The sequence below is a fragment of the Leucoraja erinacea genome, chromosome 14 (genome assembly GCF_028641065.1).
Source record: "Leucoraja erinacea ecotype New England chromosome 14, Leri_hhj_1, whole genome shotgun sequence".
Taxonomy (NCBI): Eukaryota; Metazoa; Chordata; class Chondrichthyes; order Rajiformes; family Rajidae; genus Leucoraja; species Leucoraja erinaceus.
The window spans coordinates 132298-145314 of record NC_073390.1 but is presented as its reverse complement, the minus strand read 5'-3'; the positions used below and the strand labels follow the sequence as shown (position 1 = coordinate 145314).

General features: G+C 52.8%; 1 protein-coding gene across 1 annotated transcript; it reads left to right on the top strand.

The window, feature by feature from the left end:
* The first annotated feature begins 9083 nt into the window (after window positions 1–9083).
* Window positions 9084–12562, top strand: LOC129703171 (zinc finger protein 239-like). Its single transcript, XM_055645339.1, has 2 exons — window positions 9084–9281; window positions 10269–12562. The coding sequence occupies exon 2, from the start codon at window positions 10400–10402 to the stop codon at window positions 11504–11506; it is 1107 nt and encodes a 368-aa protein (XP_055501314.1). The 5' UTR covers window positions 9084–9281; window positions 10269–10399; the 3' UTR covers window positions 11507–12562.
* The last annotated feature ends 455 nt before the right edge of the window (window positions 12563–13017 follow it).

Genomic DNA, 13017 nt, shown 5'->3' with positions numbered 1-13017 from the left:
AATCGTTGTGACAGTTTTCTGATGGATAATGTGTGAATAAACATTTTATTAGATCAGGACTGTGTTTAATTGCAAAATTGGCGCTCATTCCGTGACTTAAAGTAGCCTTTATTGTCATTCAGTCCTTTCGGTCTGAACGAAATTTTGTTGCCTGCAGTCGTACATATAATAAAAATGACAAAAACACCCAATAAACACAAGTTTAACATCCACCACAGTGAGTTCACCAAACATCTCCTCACTGTGATAGAAGGCAAAAATCTAAAAGTTCTTGTCTCTTCCCTCCTTGTTCTCCCTCTGCTCCGACCTGTGAGCTCCCAACGTTGTCGTCCTCCAAGGTCAGGTCGCCGCTGCCGCCGGAACGCTACAGCTCCGCTGCTGGGACACCACTGCCGCCGGAATGCCACAGCCCGATGCCGGGTCGCTGCTGCCACTGCCGCTGAAATGCCACAGCTCCGATGTTGCTGTCGGAATGCCACAGCTCCGCTGCTGGGACACCACTGCCGCCGGAATGCCACAGCCCGATGCCGGGTCGTCGCTGCCGCCAGAACGCCACAGCTCCGCTGCCGGAATACCACAGCTCCGATGTTCCCGCTGGAACGCTGCCCCAGCTCCGCCATTAGGCCCTGGCGCAGTAGGAGAAGGACACGGGGTATACGATGAGAGAAGTAGCATCCCCCCGAAGGAAGAGACCAAAAACACGTTCCCCCCACACCCATACACAACATAATAAAATAAAACCAGCTTAGTGGCAAGATGGCGCCGATTATGTCATTTCTGGTTAGCATCAAGATGGCACTGACTGCGTCATTTTCGGTTCGTGGCAAGATGGCGCTGACTGCAGAAGGCATATTGAAGACGTCGTTGAATAATTCAAGACAGCTGACTGCTCTGTCTATGGTGAGTATGTTTGTTGGACGTTATTTAAAGCGTTATTTTTGTTTTTCATTTCACTGCACATCTCGTATGTGTATGTGACGAATAAACTTGACTTGACTTGATTTGACGTGACTTGCACGTTATTGCTTCAGCAGCAGCCGCCTCTACAGGAGGATTTAACCTCTACAGGAGGTTTACACACTGTATGTTTACCACGTTCTGAAGTTACTTGGCATTTTAGTATTGATTGTGAGTCTGTGTGAGTGAGTCTGTGTGTGTGTGTGGGAGTGTAAGAGTGTCTGTGTATGTGCGCGCGAGTGTCTGTGTATGTATCTGTGTGCGCGCGAGTGTCTGTGTGTGAGTCTGTGTGTGTGTGTGTGAGTCTGTGTGTGTCTGAAAGTCTGTGTCTTGTGTGTCTGAGAGTTTGTGTGTGTATGTGTGTGAGAGTCTGTGTGTGTGAGTGTCTGTGTGAGGTGGAGAGTTTGTGTGTGATCAACAAATAACAAATATAGTATTTTGTAGTTCAGAGCTTATTCATTATGTTTAATAGCCTGATGGCTGTCAGGAAGAGGCTGTTCCTCAAGGTGGATGTCACAGTTTTTAGTTTACAAAAGTCGGACATAAGTCAGTCAGTCCATAAGCTGTGGATAGCTGCAGTCACTAAATAGCTGCAGTCCTAGCACCGAGTCTTGCGGTACCCCACTAGTCACTGCCTGCCATTCTGAAAGGGACCTGTTAATCCCTACTCTTAGTGTATCTTTCCAGTCAACTTTGGCCAGCTCCTCCCTCATGGCCCCATAGTCCCCTTTATTCAACTGCAACATTGACACCTTTGATCTACTCTTCTCCCTCTCCAATTGTAAATTAAACCTGACCATGTTATAGTCACTGCCTCCTAATGGCTCATTAACCCTCGAGGTCCTTTATCAAATCTGGTTCATTACATAAATAAATCCAGAATTGTCTTCTCCCTGGTCGGCTCCAATACAAGCTGCTCTAAGAATCCATCGCAAAGGCAGTCTACAAAGTCCCTTTCTTGGGGTCCAGTACCAACCTGATTTTCCCAGTCTACCTGCATGTTGAAATCTCCCATAAGAACCACAGCGTTACTTTTGCTACATGCCAATTTAAACTCCTGATTCAACTTGCAGCCTATATCCAGGCTACTGTTTGGGGGCCTGTAGATAAGTCCCATTACGGTATTTTTTCACTTACAATTACTTAGTTCTATCCATACTGACTCCACATCTCCTGTTTCAATGTCACCCCTTGCAAGGGACTGAATTTCATTCCTCACCAACTGGGCAACCCCACTCCCTCTGCCCACCTGTCTGTCTTTTCGATAGGAGGTATACCCTTGAATATTCAGTTCCCAGCCCTGGCCCTCTTGCAGCCATGTCTCAGCAATTCCCACATCATACTTGCCAGTTTCTAACTGAGCTTCAAGCTCGTCCACTTTATTCCTTATACTTCACGCATAAATATATAGTACTTTGACCTCCATATTCACTCCCCACCCCCCTCACAATTGGCCCTGACCTTACTCTGTTGTCCATTCTCAAGCTTTCCTTCCCATTAATTCGAGAATATTTTGTAATTTTTCCTGTAGCCACTTCCCCTTCAACTCCATCTTTATACTCCCAATTAGTTAATCCCTCCCTCCGCGCACTATTTAGTTTAAACCCACACGTGTAGCCTTAGCAAACCTGCCTGCCAGAATGTCGGTCCCCCTCCAGTTAAGGTGTAACTAGTGCCTTTTGTACAGGTCACCCCTACCCCAGAAGAGATCCCAGTGGTCTATAAATCTGAATCCTTGCTCCCTGCACCAGCACCTCAGCCACACATTCATACCCGCTATCTCCTTGTTCCTGTCCTCACTAGCACGAGGTACTGGAAGCAATCCAGAGATAACCACCCTAGAAGTCCGGCATTTCAGTCTTCTTCTCAACTCTCTGAAGTCATGTTGGAGAACCTCTTTCCTCTTCTTCCCGATGTCGTTTGTGCCTATGTGCACGTCTACTGCTGGCTGTTCACCTTCTCTCTCGAGGATGTTCAGAATTCAGCTTGTGACATCCTGAACCCTGGCACCAAGGAGGCAACAGACCATCCTTGCACCTGAACTGCCGCCACAGAATCTCCTGTCCACTCCTGTGACAATGCAGTCACCCACCGCTATGGCTCTGCCCGACGTCCTCTCGCCGATCGAGTCCCATCTCTAGGATTGGAGCCACCGACGTGTCCGCCGCTCGGACTGGAAGCAATTTCTCCCCAGACAGTTCCCAAGAGGGCATACCTGTTTTCATTAGGCACAGCCACCTGGGTCTTCTGCACTACACGATTTCCACCCTTTTTCTCCGTCACACACCTTGGTTCTTCCCGTAACCTCAACGTGACAACCTCACTGTAGGTCCTGTCCAAGAAACTCGATTTCCCGGATGGCCCTGAGGTCGTCCAGCTGCTTCTCCAGTGCCCCAACACAGTCCTTTAGGATCTGAAGCTGGACGCACTTGCCACAGTTGTAGCAGCCGGAGGCTCCATCTGTGTCCCTGGGCTCCCACATTCTGCAAGTCTCACACTGTCTCATCTGCCCCGACATGTGTTCACCGCATTCTGCACACCGCACACACACACACCCAGACTCACACACTCACACCCACACACACACCCACTCACTCACACACACCCATTCACCAACACCCGCTTGCACCCACTCACTCACACACACACTCACCCATTCACACACACCCACTCACCCACACCCACTAAACCACACACACACCCGCTCACACACACCCACCCACTCACATGCCCACTCACCCACATACACTCACCCACTCACACACATCCACTCGCACTCACACACTCATACTCACACACACCCTCTCACACACACCCACCCACTCACATGCGCACTCACCCACATACACTCACCCACTCACACACATCCACTCGCACTCACATAGTCACACACACCCACTCACACTCACCCACACACGCCCACTCACACACTCATTCACACACACTCACTCAACCACTCACACGAACCCACACCCACCGACAGCCACACCCACACCTAGGCCCGAATCACTGAAACAGCCGCAGCCACCGACACTCACCGCCTCCCCGGACGGGGCCACCACGGCCACTGTCATTGACCTTCACTGTCTCTCCGGGGCCACCGATGCTGCTGCCCGTATCTCTACTCCAGGTCCCCCACAGGCCTCCACCAGCGATTCCGCAGACCCTCCCCTCTCCACCGGCCACCAGCGGGCCAGAGCCATCACCTCATCAGAGTTCCCGGCTTAGCACCAGGCCCACAATCTACACCATGCAGACAGCATGTGGTTGACTAATCTGGAATTTTTTGAAGATGTAACTCGGAAAATGGATATGGGAGAGCCAGTGGATGTAGTGTACCTGCACTTTCAGAAAGTATTTGATAAGGTCCCACATAAGAGATTAATGGGCAAAATTAGGGCACATGGTATTGGGGGTGGAGTGCTGACATGGATAGAGAAATAGTTGGCAGACAGGAAACAGAGTAGGGATTAATGATGGTTACACAGAAAAGCTGGAGAAACTCAGCGGGTGCAGCAGCATCTATGGAGCGAAGGAAATAGGCAACGTTTCGGGCCGAAACCCTTCTTCAGACTAATTAATGAGCCCCTTTCGGAATGGCAGGCAGTGACTAGTGGGATAGCGCAAGGCTCGGTGCTGGGACCGCAGCTATTTACAACATAAATCAATGATTTGGATGAAAGGAATCAAAGTAACATTGACATCTTCAACCTGTCACTTGCCCAAGCAGTTGTCCCCACGTGCCTTAAAACCACCTCCATCGTGCCGGTGCCAAAACACTGCGGCAAGCCTCAACGACTTCCGCCCAGTTGCAGTTACTCCCATCATCACCAAATGCTTCGAGAGGCTGGTCCTGGCACACCTCAAAGGCTGCCTACCCCCCACATTGGATCCCTATCAGTTTGCCTACCGCAAGAACAGGAGTACGGAGGATGCCATCTCAACGGCACTTCCCTCTCCCACCTCGACAACAAAGACACTTACGTAAGAATGCTGTTCATCGATTACAGCTCAGCATTCAACACCATTATACCCTCTAAACTGACCACCAAACTCGGTAACCTGGGCATCGACCCGTCCCTCTGCAACTGGATACTGGACTTTCTAACCAACAGACCCCAGTCTGTTAGGTTAGACAAGCACACCTCTTCAACCCTCACCCTGAACACCGGCGTTCCACAGGGCTGTGTGCTGAGCCCCCTCCTCTACTCCCTCTTCACCTACGACTGCACACCTGTACATGGTACTAACACCATCATCAAGTATGCAGATGATACAACGGTGATTGGCCTCATCAGCAACAACGATGAGTCGACCTATAGGGAGGAGGTCCAGCTCCTAGCAGCATGGTGTGCTGACAACAACCTGGCCCTTAACTCCAAGAAGACGAAGGAGCTCATTGTAGACTTCAGGAAGTCTAGGGGTGGCACGCACATCCACATCAACGGGATGGAGGTGGAACGTGTTTTCCAGCTTCAGGTTCCTGGGGGTCAACATCTCCGATGACCTCTCTTGGACCCACAATGCCTCAACTCTGGTCAAGAAGGCTCACCAGCGGCTCTTCTTCCTGAGGAGACTGAAGAAGGTCCACCTGTCTCCTCAGATTCTGGTGAACTTCTACCGCTGCACCGTCAAGAGCATCCTTACCAACTGTAATCGGAGGTCATCGGAGATGTTGACCCCCAGGAACCTGAAGCTGGAAACACGTTCCACCTCCATCCCGTTGATGTGTATGGTATGGCAACTGCTCTGTCTCCGACCGGAAAGCACTGCAGAGGGTGGTGAAAATTGCCCAACCCATCACCGGTTCCTCGCTCCCCTCCATTGAGTCTGTCCAAAGTAAGCATTGTCTGCGAAGGGCGCTCAGCATCGCCAAGGACTGCTCTCACCCCAACCATGGGGTTTACCTTCCTACCATCCGGGAGGCGCTACAGGTCTCTCCGTTGCCGAACCAGCAGGTCCAGGAACAGCTTCTTCCCTGCGGCTGTCACTCTACTCAACAATGTACCTCGGTGCCTGCCAATCACCGCCTCCCGGACACTCCTCCCACAGGAAAACACTATGACTGTATGCATGTAAATAGATTTATTTATTGAAATAATTTTCTGTGTCGCTCTTCCAGGGAGATTCTAACTGCATTTCGTTGTCTCTGTACTGTACACTGACAATGACAATTAAAGTTGAATCTGAATCTGAATCTAACATTAGCAAATTTGCAGATGACACAAAGCTGGGTGGCAGTGTGAACTGTGAGGAGGATGCTATGAGACTGCAGGGTGACTTGGACAGGTTGGGGGAGTGGGCAGATGCATGGCAGATTAAGTTTAATGTGGATAAGTGTGAGGTTATCCACTTTGGTATCAAAAGGGGAAGTACAACAGGATCTGGGGGTCCTTGTACATCAGTCTATGAAAGTAAGCAGGCAGGTACAGCAGGCAGTGAAGGAAGCGAATGGCATGTTGGCCTTTATAACAAGAGGAGTCGAGTATAGGAGTAAGAGGTCCTTCTGCAGTTGTACAGAGCCCTAGTGAGACCACACCTGGAGTATTGTGTGCAATTTTAGTCCCCTAATTTGAGGAAGCTATTCTTGGTATTGAGGGAGTACATGTTCCCGATGTTGGGGGAGTCCAGAACCAGGGGCCACTGTTTAATAATGAGTAAGCCATTTAGAACGGAGACGAGGAAACACTTTTTCTCACAAGAGAGTTGTGAATCTGTGGAATTATCAGCTTCTGGCAGTGGAGGCAGGTTCTCTGGACGCTTTCAAGAGAGAGCTAGATAGGGCTCTTAAAAATAGCGGAGTCAGGGGATATGGGGAGAAGGCAGGAACGGGGTACTGATCAGCCATGATCACATTGAATTGCGGCTCTGGCTGGAAGGGCCGAATGGCCTAGTCCTGCACCTATTGTCTGACTCTGCACTAGGCCCACAACCTCCACCATGCAGACAGCACATGGTCTGTTTCTGCTGGCTCCTAGTGCCCCCTCCCACAGGGAAGAACCATCAGTAGTGATGGGTCTTCCCCTTCCCCCTCTTTTAATCAGGTTACCCCAACCATACACCCGCCAGTTAAAATTCCCCGCTTTGTTATGGATCACAATTTCTACGAATTACGATATATTAAACTGTCAGCTCACACAAAATGTGAATGCCAGTCTTCACAAAATATATGCAAACATTTTCTGAGATTTCAGGAAATTCCCGGCCCCCCTCCTTTGGCTCCCGGGCGTGGGTACGATGTACCCCCTGCACCTCTCCTCTCATAGACCCTGGGATTGAGATAGAGAGAGGACGGGACAGAGCTGGGTGGGAGAGGGGGAGAGAAGGAGAGGGATGGTGGAAGAGGGGGAGGTGAAGGAAGGAGAGGGAGGGGGGGGGGGAGAGGGGAGGGGAGTGTGGTGGAGAGAGAGAAGAGGGAGGGGAGAGAGGAAGAGAGGAGAGGGTTGGGGAGAGGAGGAGTGAGGGGGGTAGGGGCAGGAGAGGGAGGGAGGAAGGGGGAGGAGAGAGGGAGGGAGGGTTGGGTATTAATGGTGGAGTAGCAAGATGGATTCAACAGTGGCTGAATAGGAGATGCCAGAGAGTAATGGTGGATGGTTGTTTGTCAGGTTGGAGGCCAGTGACGAGTGGGGTGCCACAGGGATCTGTGTTGGGTCCACTGTTGTTTGTCATGTACATCAATGATCTGGATGATGGTGTGGTAAATTGGATTAGTAAGTATGCAGATGATACTAAGATAGGTGGGGTTGCGGGTAATGAAGTAGAGTTTCAAAGTCTACAGAGAGATTTATGCCAGTTGGAAGAGTGGGCTGAAAGATGGCAGATGGCGTTTAATGCTGATATGTGTGAGGTGCTACATCTTGGCAGGACAAATCAAAATAGGACGTACATGGTAAATGGTAGGGAATTGAAGAATGTAGGTGAACAGAGGGATCTGGGAATAACTGTGCACAGTTCCCTGAAAGTGGAATCTCATGTAGATAGGGTGGTAAAGAAAGCTTTTGGTGTGCTGGCCTTTATAAATCAGAGCATTGAGTATAGAAGTTGGGATGTAATGTTAAAATTGTACAAGGCATTGGTGAGGCCAATTCTGGAGTATGGTGTGCAATTTTGGTCGCCTAATTATAGGAAGGATGTCAACAAAATAGAGAGAGTACAGAGGAGATTTACTAGAATGTTGCCTGGGTTTCAGCAACTAAGTTACAGAGAAAGGTTGAACAAGTTAGGGCTTTATTCTTTGGAGCGCAGAAGGTTAAGGGGGGACTTGATAGAAGTTTTTAAAATGATGAGAGGGATAGACAGAGTTGACGTGGAAAAGCTTTTCCCACTGAGAGTAGGGAAGATTCAAACAAGGGGACATGACTTGAGAATTAAGGGACTGAAGTTTAGGGGTAACATGAGGGGGAACTTCTTTACTCAGAGAGTGGTGGCTGTGTGGAATGAGCTTCCAGTGAAGGCGGTGGAGGCAGGTTCGTTTTTATCATTTAAAAATAAATTGGATAGTTATATGGATGGGAAGGGAATGGAGAGTTATGGTCTGAGCGCAGGTATATGGGACTAGGGGAGATTATGTGTTCGGCATGGACTAGAAGGGTCGAGATGGCCTGTTTCCGTGCTGTAATTGTTATATGGTTATATGAGGGGGAGGAGAGAGGGAGGGGGGAGGAGATAGAGGGAGGGGGGGAGAGAGGTTGGAGGGGAGTGAGGGGGAGGGAGAGGAGAGAGAAGGGAGTAGGGGCAAGGGAGAGAATGAGGGGAGGGAGATTTGAGACAGAGAGGAGGGGACAGAGCTGGGAGGGAGAGGGGGACAGAGAGGAGGGGGGGGGCGGGAGGGAGGGGAAGGGAGAGGAGGAGGGGGGAGAGAGGGACGGGAGTAGTGAGGGGAAAAGACGTGAAAGGGAGGGGGAGTGAAGGACACGGGACGATACAGAGCGACATCACTCCGTGATGGGAGCCAGCGGTCCTCCAGGCGGGCGAGCGGATGACGGAGGGTCCTCCAGGCCAAAGATCTTTGCTCCAGGCTGGGTCTGAGCGAGAGAGAGCGCGCGGGTGGGGGGGCCGGATTGGCGGTTGGGACGAGGGCGGTTGGGCGACGACGTGGGGCGGGGTTGGAGCGGGTGACGTAGGGCGTGAAGCGACCGCCAGCGCGGAAACCTGGTCTGGGACAAGATGGAGATGAAGCCGCACTGACCTGACCCGGACACGGGGTGGGAGACACAGAGGAGTGAGTGTGTGTGTGGAGGGAGTGATCACAGATGGTCCTCCAGGCGGGGTGAGCCGAGTCTGCGCCTGAGGGAGAGGGAGACGTGAAGCGGAGCCGGACCCGGGTGAGAGGCTGGAGGTAGAAAGGGGAGGGGGGGGGAGGGGGGGGGGGCAGAGAGCAATGGGGGAGTGGGTTTAGGTGCCGAGGGGGTTGAATGGGGGGGAGGGGGGCAGGGAACTGTGGGAGAGAGAGAGGGGTCAAGTGAGCCCAGGAAGGGGGTAGGGAGCGAGGTGGGGGGGGGTTCACATTGTTTGGGGTTGGGGAGGGGGGCGGTAGCCAAGGGGTAAGGAGCAGGAGGCGGCGGCAGGGGTAAGGGGCAGGGAGCCACAGGGCGAGGTCACATTGTTTGGGAGTGGGGAGCGTGTTGCGGTTTAGGAAGTCAAACCAGGGCAGGGTCTTCACTATGAATGGCAGGGCGCTGGGGGAATGTGTGGATCCGAGGGATATAGGAGTGCAAGTACGAGTTGGGCCGAATGGGCTCTTTCCAACGCTGTATCACTCTATGAATCTATGACAAAGTGCTGGAGCAACTCAGCAGGTCAGGCAGCATCTGTGGAGAAGATAGACACAAAGTGCTGGAGTAACTCAGTGGGTCAGGCAGCATCTGTGTGAGAAGATAGACACAAAGTGCTGGAGTAACTCAGCGGGTCAGGCAGCATCTGTGGAGAAGGTAAACACAAAAAGTGCTGGAGTAATTCAGCGGATCAGGCAGCATCTGTGGAGAAAATAGACACAAAGTGCTGGAGTAACTCAGCGGGTCAGGCAGCATCCGTGGAGAGAATGTATGGGTCAGAAAATGTATGTTGCAGGAAACTGGAGCACCCAGAGTGAAAACCCACCCAGGTCAAGGGGAGAATGTACACACTCCGCACAGACAGAATCCATAATCAGGATCGTACCCGGGTCTCTGGCAGTGAGGCAGCAACTGTGCCGCTGCGCCACTGTGCCACGCAGAATTATATAACGGTTTTCTCCGCCATAAATGCACCCAATATATGCTGGTGATGTCCTGTTTGCCAGATTGTTGACCCTCTGTGTTCCCCTCCTGCAGAGTTTAGGAGCCGTTGCTGTGGACAGAGAGACGTGGACATGAGCGGCTATTGAGGCCAGGCAGGGTGCCGGTGAGCCCCCCCACCCCCATCTGCTCGGTGTGTGGGCTGAGCTTCGAGCGGCTGAGCTTCGATGGAGGACCACATGACGGGACACAACAAGGAGAAGCGTCATGAGTGCGACGTGTGTGGCAAGGCCTGGCGGAAGCCGTACCTGCTGGAGATCCACCGGCGGGAGCACACGGGAGAACGCCCCTTCGACTGCTCAGAGTGCGGCAAGAGCTTCACCAGCTCCAGCCACCTGCTGCAGCACAACCGTGTGCACTCCGGCGAGAGGCCCTTCACCTGCTCCGACTGCGGCAAAAGCTTCAAGACGGGAAATCACCTGAAGAAGCACCAGCGGGTGCACACGGGGGAGAAGCCCTATTGCTGCTCCACCTGCGGCAAGGGCTTTGCCCAGTCGTCGGCGCTGTGGGATCACCAGCTGGTGCACAGCAGTGAGCGGCCCTTCACCTGCTCCGACTGCGGCAAAGACTTCAAGTCGTCCAAGCACCTGAAGAGGCACAGGCGCCTGCACGCCAGCGAGCGCCCCTACACCTGCAGTGACTGTGGCAAAGGCTTCACCCAGTCCAACAACCTGCTGTCCCACCGGCGCACCCACACCGACGAGCGCCCCTACATCTGCGCCCAGTGCGGCAAGGGCTTCACCCGCTCTGAAAGCCTGCTGGAGCACCAGCGCACCCACACTGGCGAGCGCCCCTTCACCTGCACCCAGTGTGGCAAGGGCTTCACCCAGTCCAGTCACCTGCTGGTGCACCAGCGCACCCACACCGGCGAGCGCCCCTACACCTGCGCCCAGTGCGGCAAGGGCTTCACCCGCTCCGGCAACCTGCTGGTGCACCAGCGCACCCACACCGGCGAGCGCCCCTACACCTGCGCCCAGTGCGGCAAGGGCTTCACCAGCTCCAGCAGCCTGCTGGAGCACCAGCGCACCCACACCGGCGAGCGTCCCTACACCTGCACCCAGTGTGGCAAGGGCTTCACCCGCTCCGGCAACCTGCTGGTGCACCAGCGCACCCACACCGGCGAGCGTCCCTACACCTGCGCCCAGTGCGGCAAGGGCTTCACCAGCTCCTTCAGGCTGCTGTCCCACCAGCGGCTGCATGCCGGCGACCGTCCCTTCCCCAGCCCGGTGTGTGGAGAGCACTTTGCCATGGCCTCCCACGCCCTGTCTCACTAGAGCGTGCACACCAGTGGTCAGCTCTACGACTGCCCGTACTGTGGTGAGGAGTTTGACAGCTCGCGGGGGTTGCGGCAGCACCGGCGGACCCACGCCGGCGAGCAGCTGCTCCCACTGTGACAAGAGGGCATGGGGGCTGCGGGAGCACCAGCGGTTACACACTGAGAGAGACCCTTTGCGCTGAGTGTGGCAAAGGTTTCATCCACATGTCCAGCCTGTGGCAGCACCGGCGTACCCACAGCGGTGAGCGTCCCTTCCCCTGCCCGTTCAGTGCTAAGGGCTTTACCCGCCTTCACCGCCTGCTGGAGCACCGGCGAGTCCACACCGGCCAGCGCCCCTTCACCTGCCCGCTCTGTGGCAAGGCCTTTGCCCGCTCCTCCAGCCTGCTGGCACCCTGCCACGTGGATAGATAGGCGCTGCTTAGGCAGACACAAAATGCTGTAAGGAATGGATAATGTTTCGGGTCGATACCCTCTTCAGTCTTGACCAGAAATGTCACCCATTCCTTCTATCCAGAGATGCTGCCTGTCCCACTGAGTTACTCGAGCATTTTATGTCCTTTTTTGTAAATCAGTATCTGAAGTTCCTTGTTTTTAAGCCATTCTGTTTAACCATCTCTGCACCTTCCCCAAAGCCTCCACATCAGTCCTTTAATGGACCAGAACTGTATGCAATACTCCAAATGCGACCTGACTAATCTATCTATCTATCTATTAATATATAAAACTCAAATCCATCCGACGTCCGCCTGCAGTACGTATCCCTTCCTGCCTTTTGATTCGTTGACGGCTGCTCCTTCCTATCAGCTTCCAACACACTTCGAAACAAAGTTGCAAGACAGGAACACTGAACTTTTCACTGCTGCAGCAGGCAGGGGAGGTGCCATTGAGGGAGGCAGGGGAGTGTTGGAAACTTACATTTGGGAACGGGCTCAGTTCCATTGGAGGAGACGGGTGCATGGTGGGATATTGGGTTGGGGGATCACACCATTGGGGGAGCAGACCCAACGGGTCTGCACTTGGTCTAGTTAAATAATAAAACTCTTGTGCCATCCGACCGGCTGCCTTTCTGCCTTTTGATTTGTTTCCATCGTGTGATGTCACAATGCCCAATGCTCGCAGATGTCCAATCACAATGCCCAATACTCGCAGATGTCCAATCGGAATGGATCCATTTACATGTACGGCTGCCGGCTGCATTTCTTCCTTTGATTCACTGCAACTCCGAAACCAGAGCAGAATCGCCGACATCTTTTACATTTCGGTAGAGATTTCACTTTTCTTTCTAAGTATCCGCTCCTCATTACATTTTGTCGTGTTTAAGTACACATTTTTAATCAAATCCTTCTCCCGCACCCCCCCCCCCCCCCAATATTTCAAAAATAAACTGGCTTCTCACCCATAGAAGCACCAGCCCCAGCCCCAGCCCCAGCCCATGGTGAACGTTCCATCGTGTGATGTCACAATGCCCAATGCTCAAAGGCATTGTTGCCATAGAGGGAGTACAGAGAA

Coding starts and splice junctions, on each gene's coding strand:
- LOC129703171 (XM_055645339.1), top strand. CDS start 10,400: ATGGAGGACCACATGACGGGACACAACAAGGAGAAGCGTCATGAGTGC.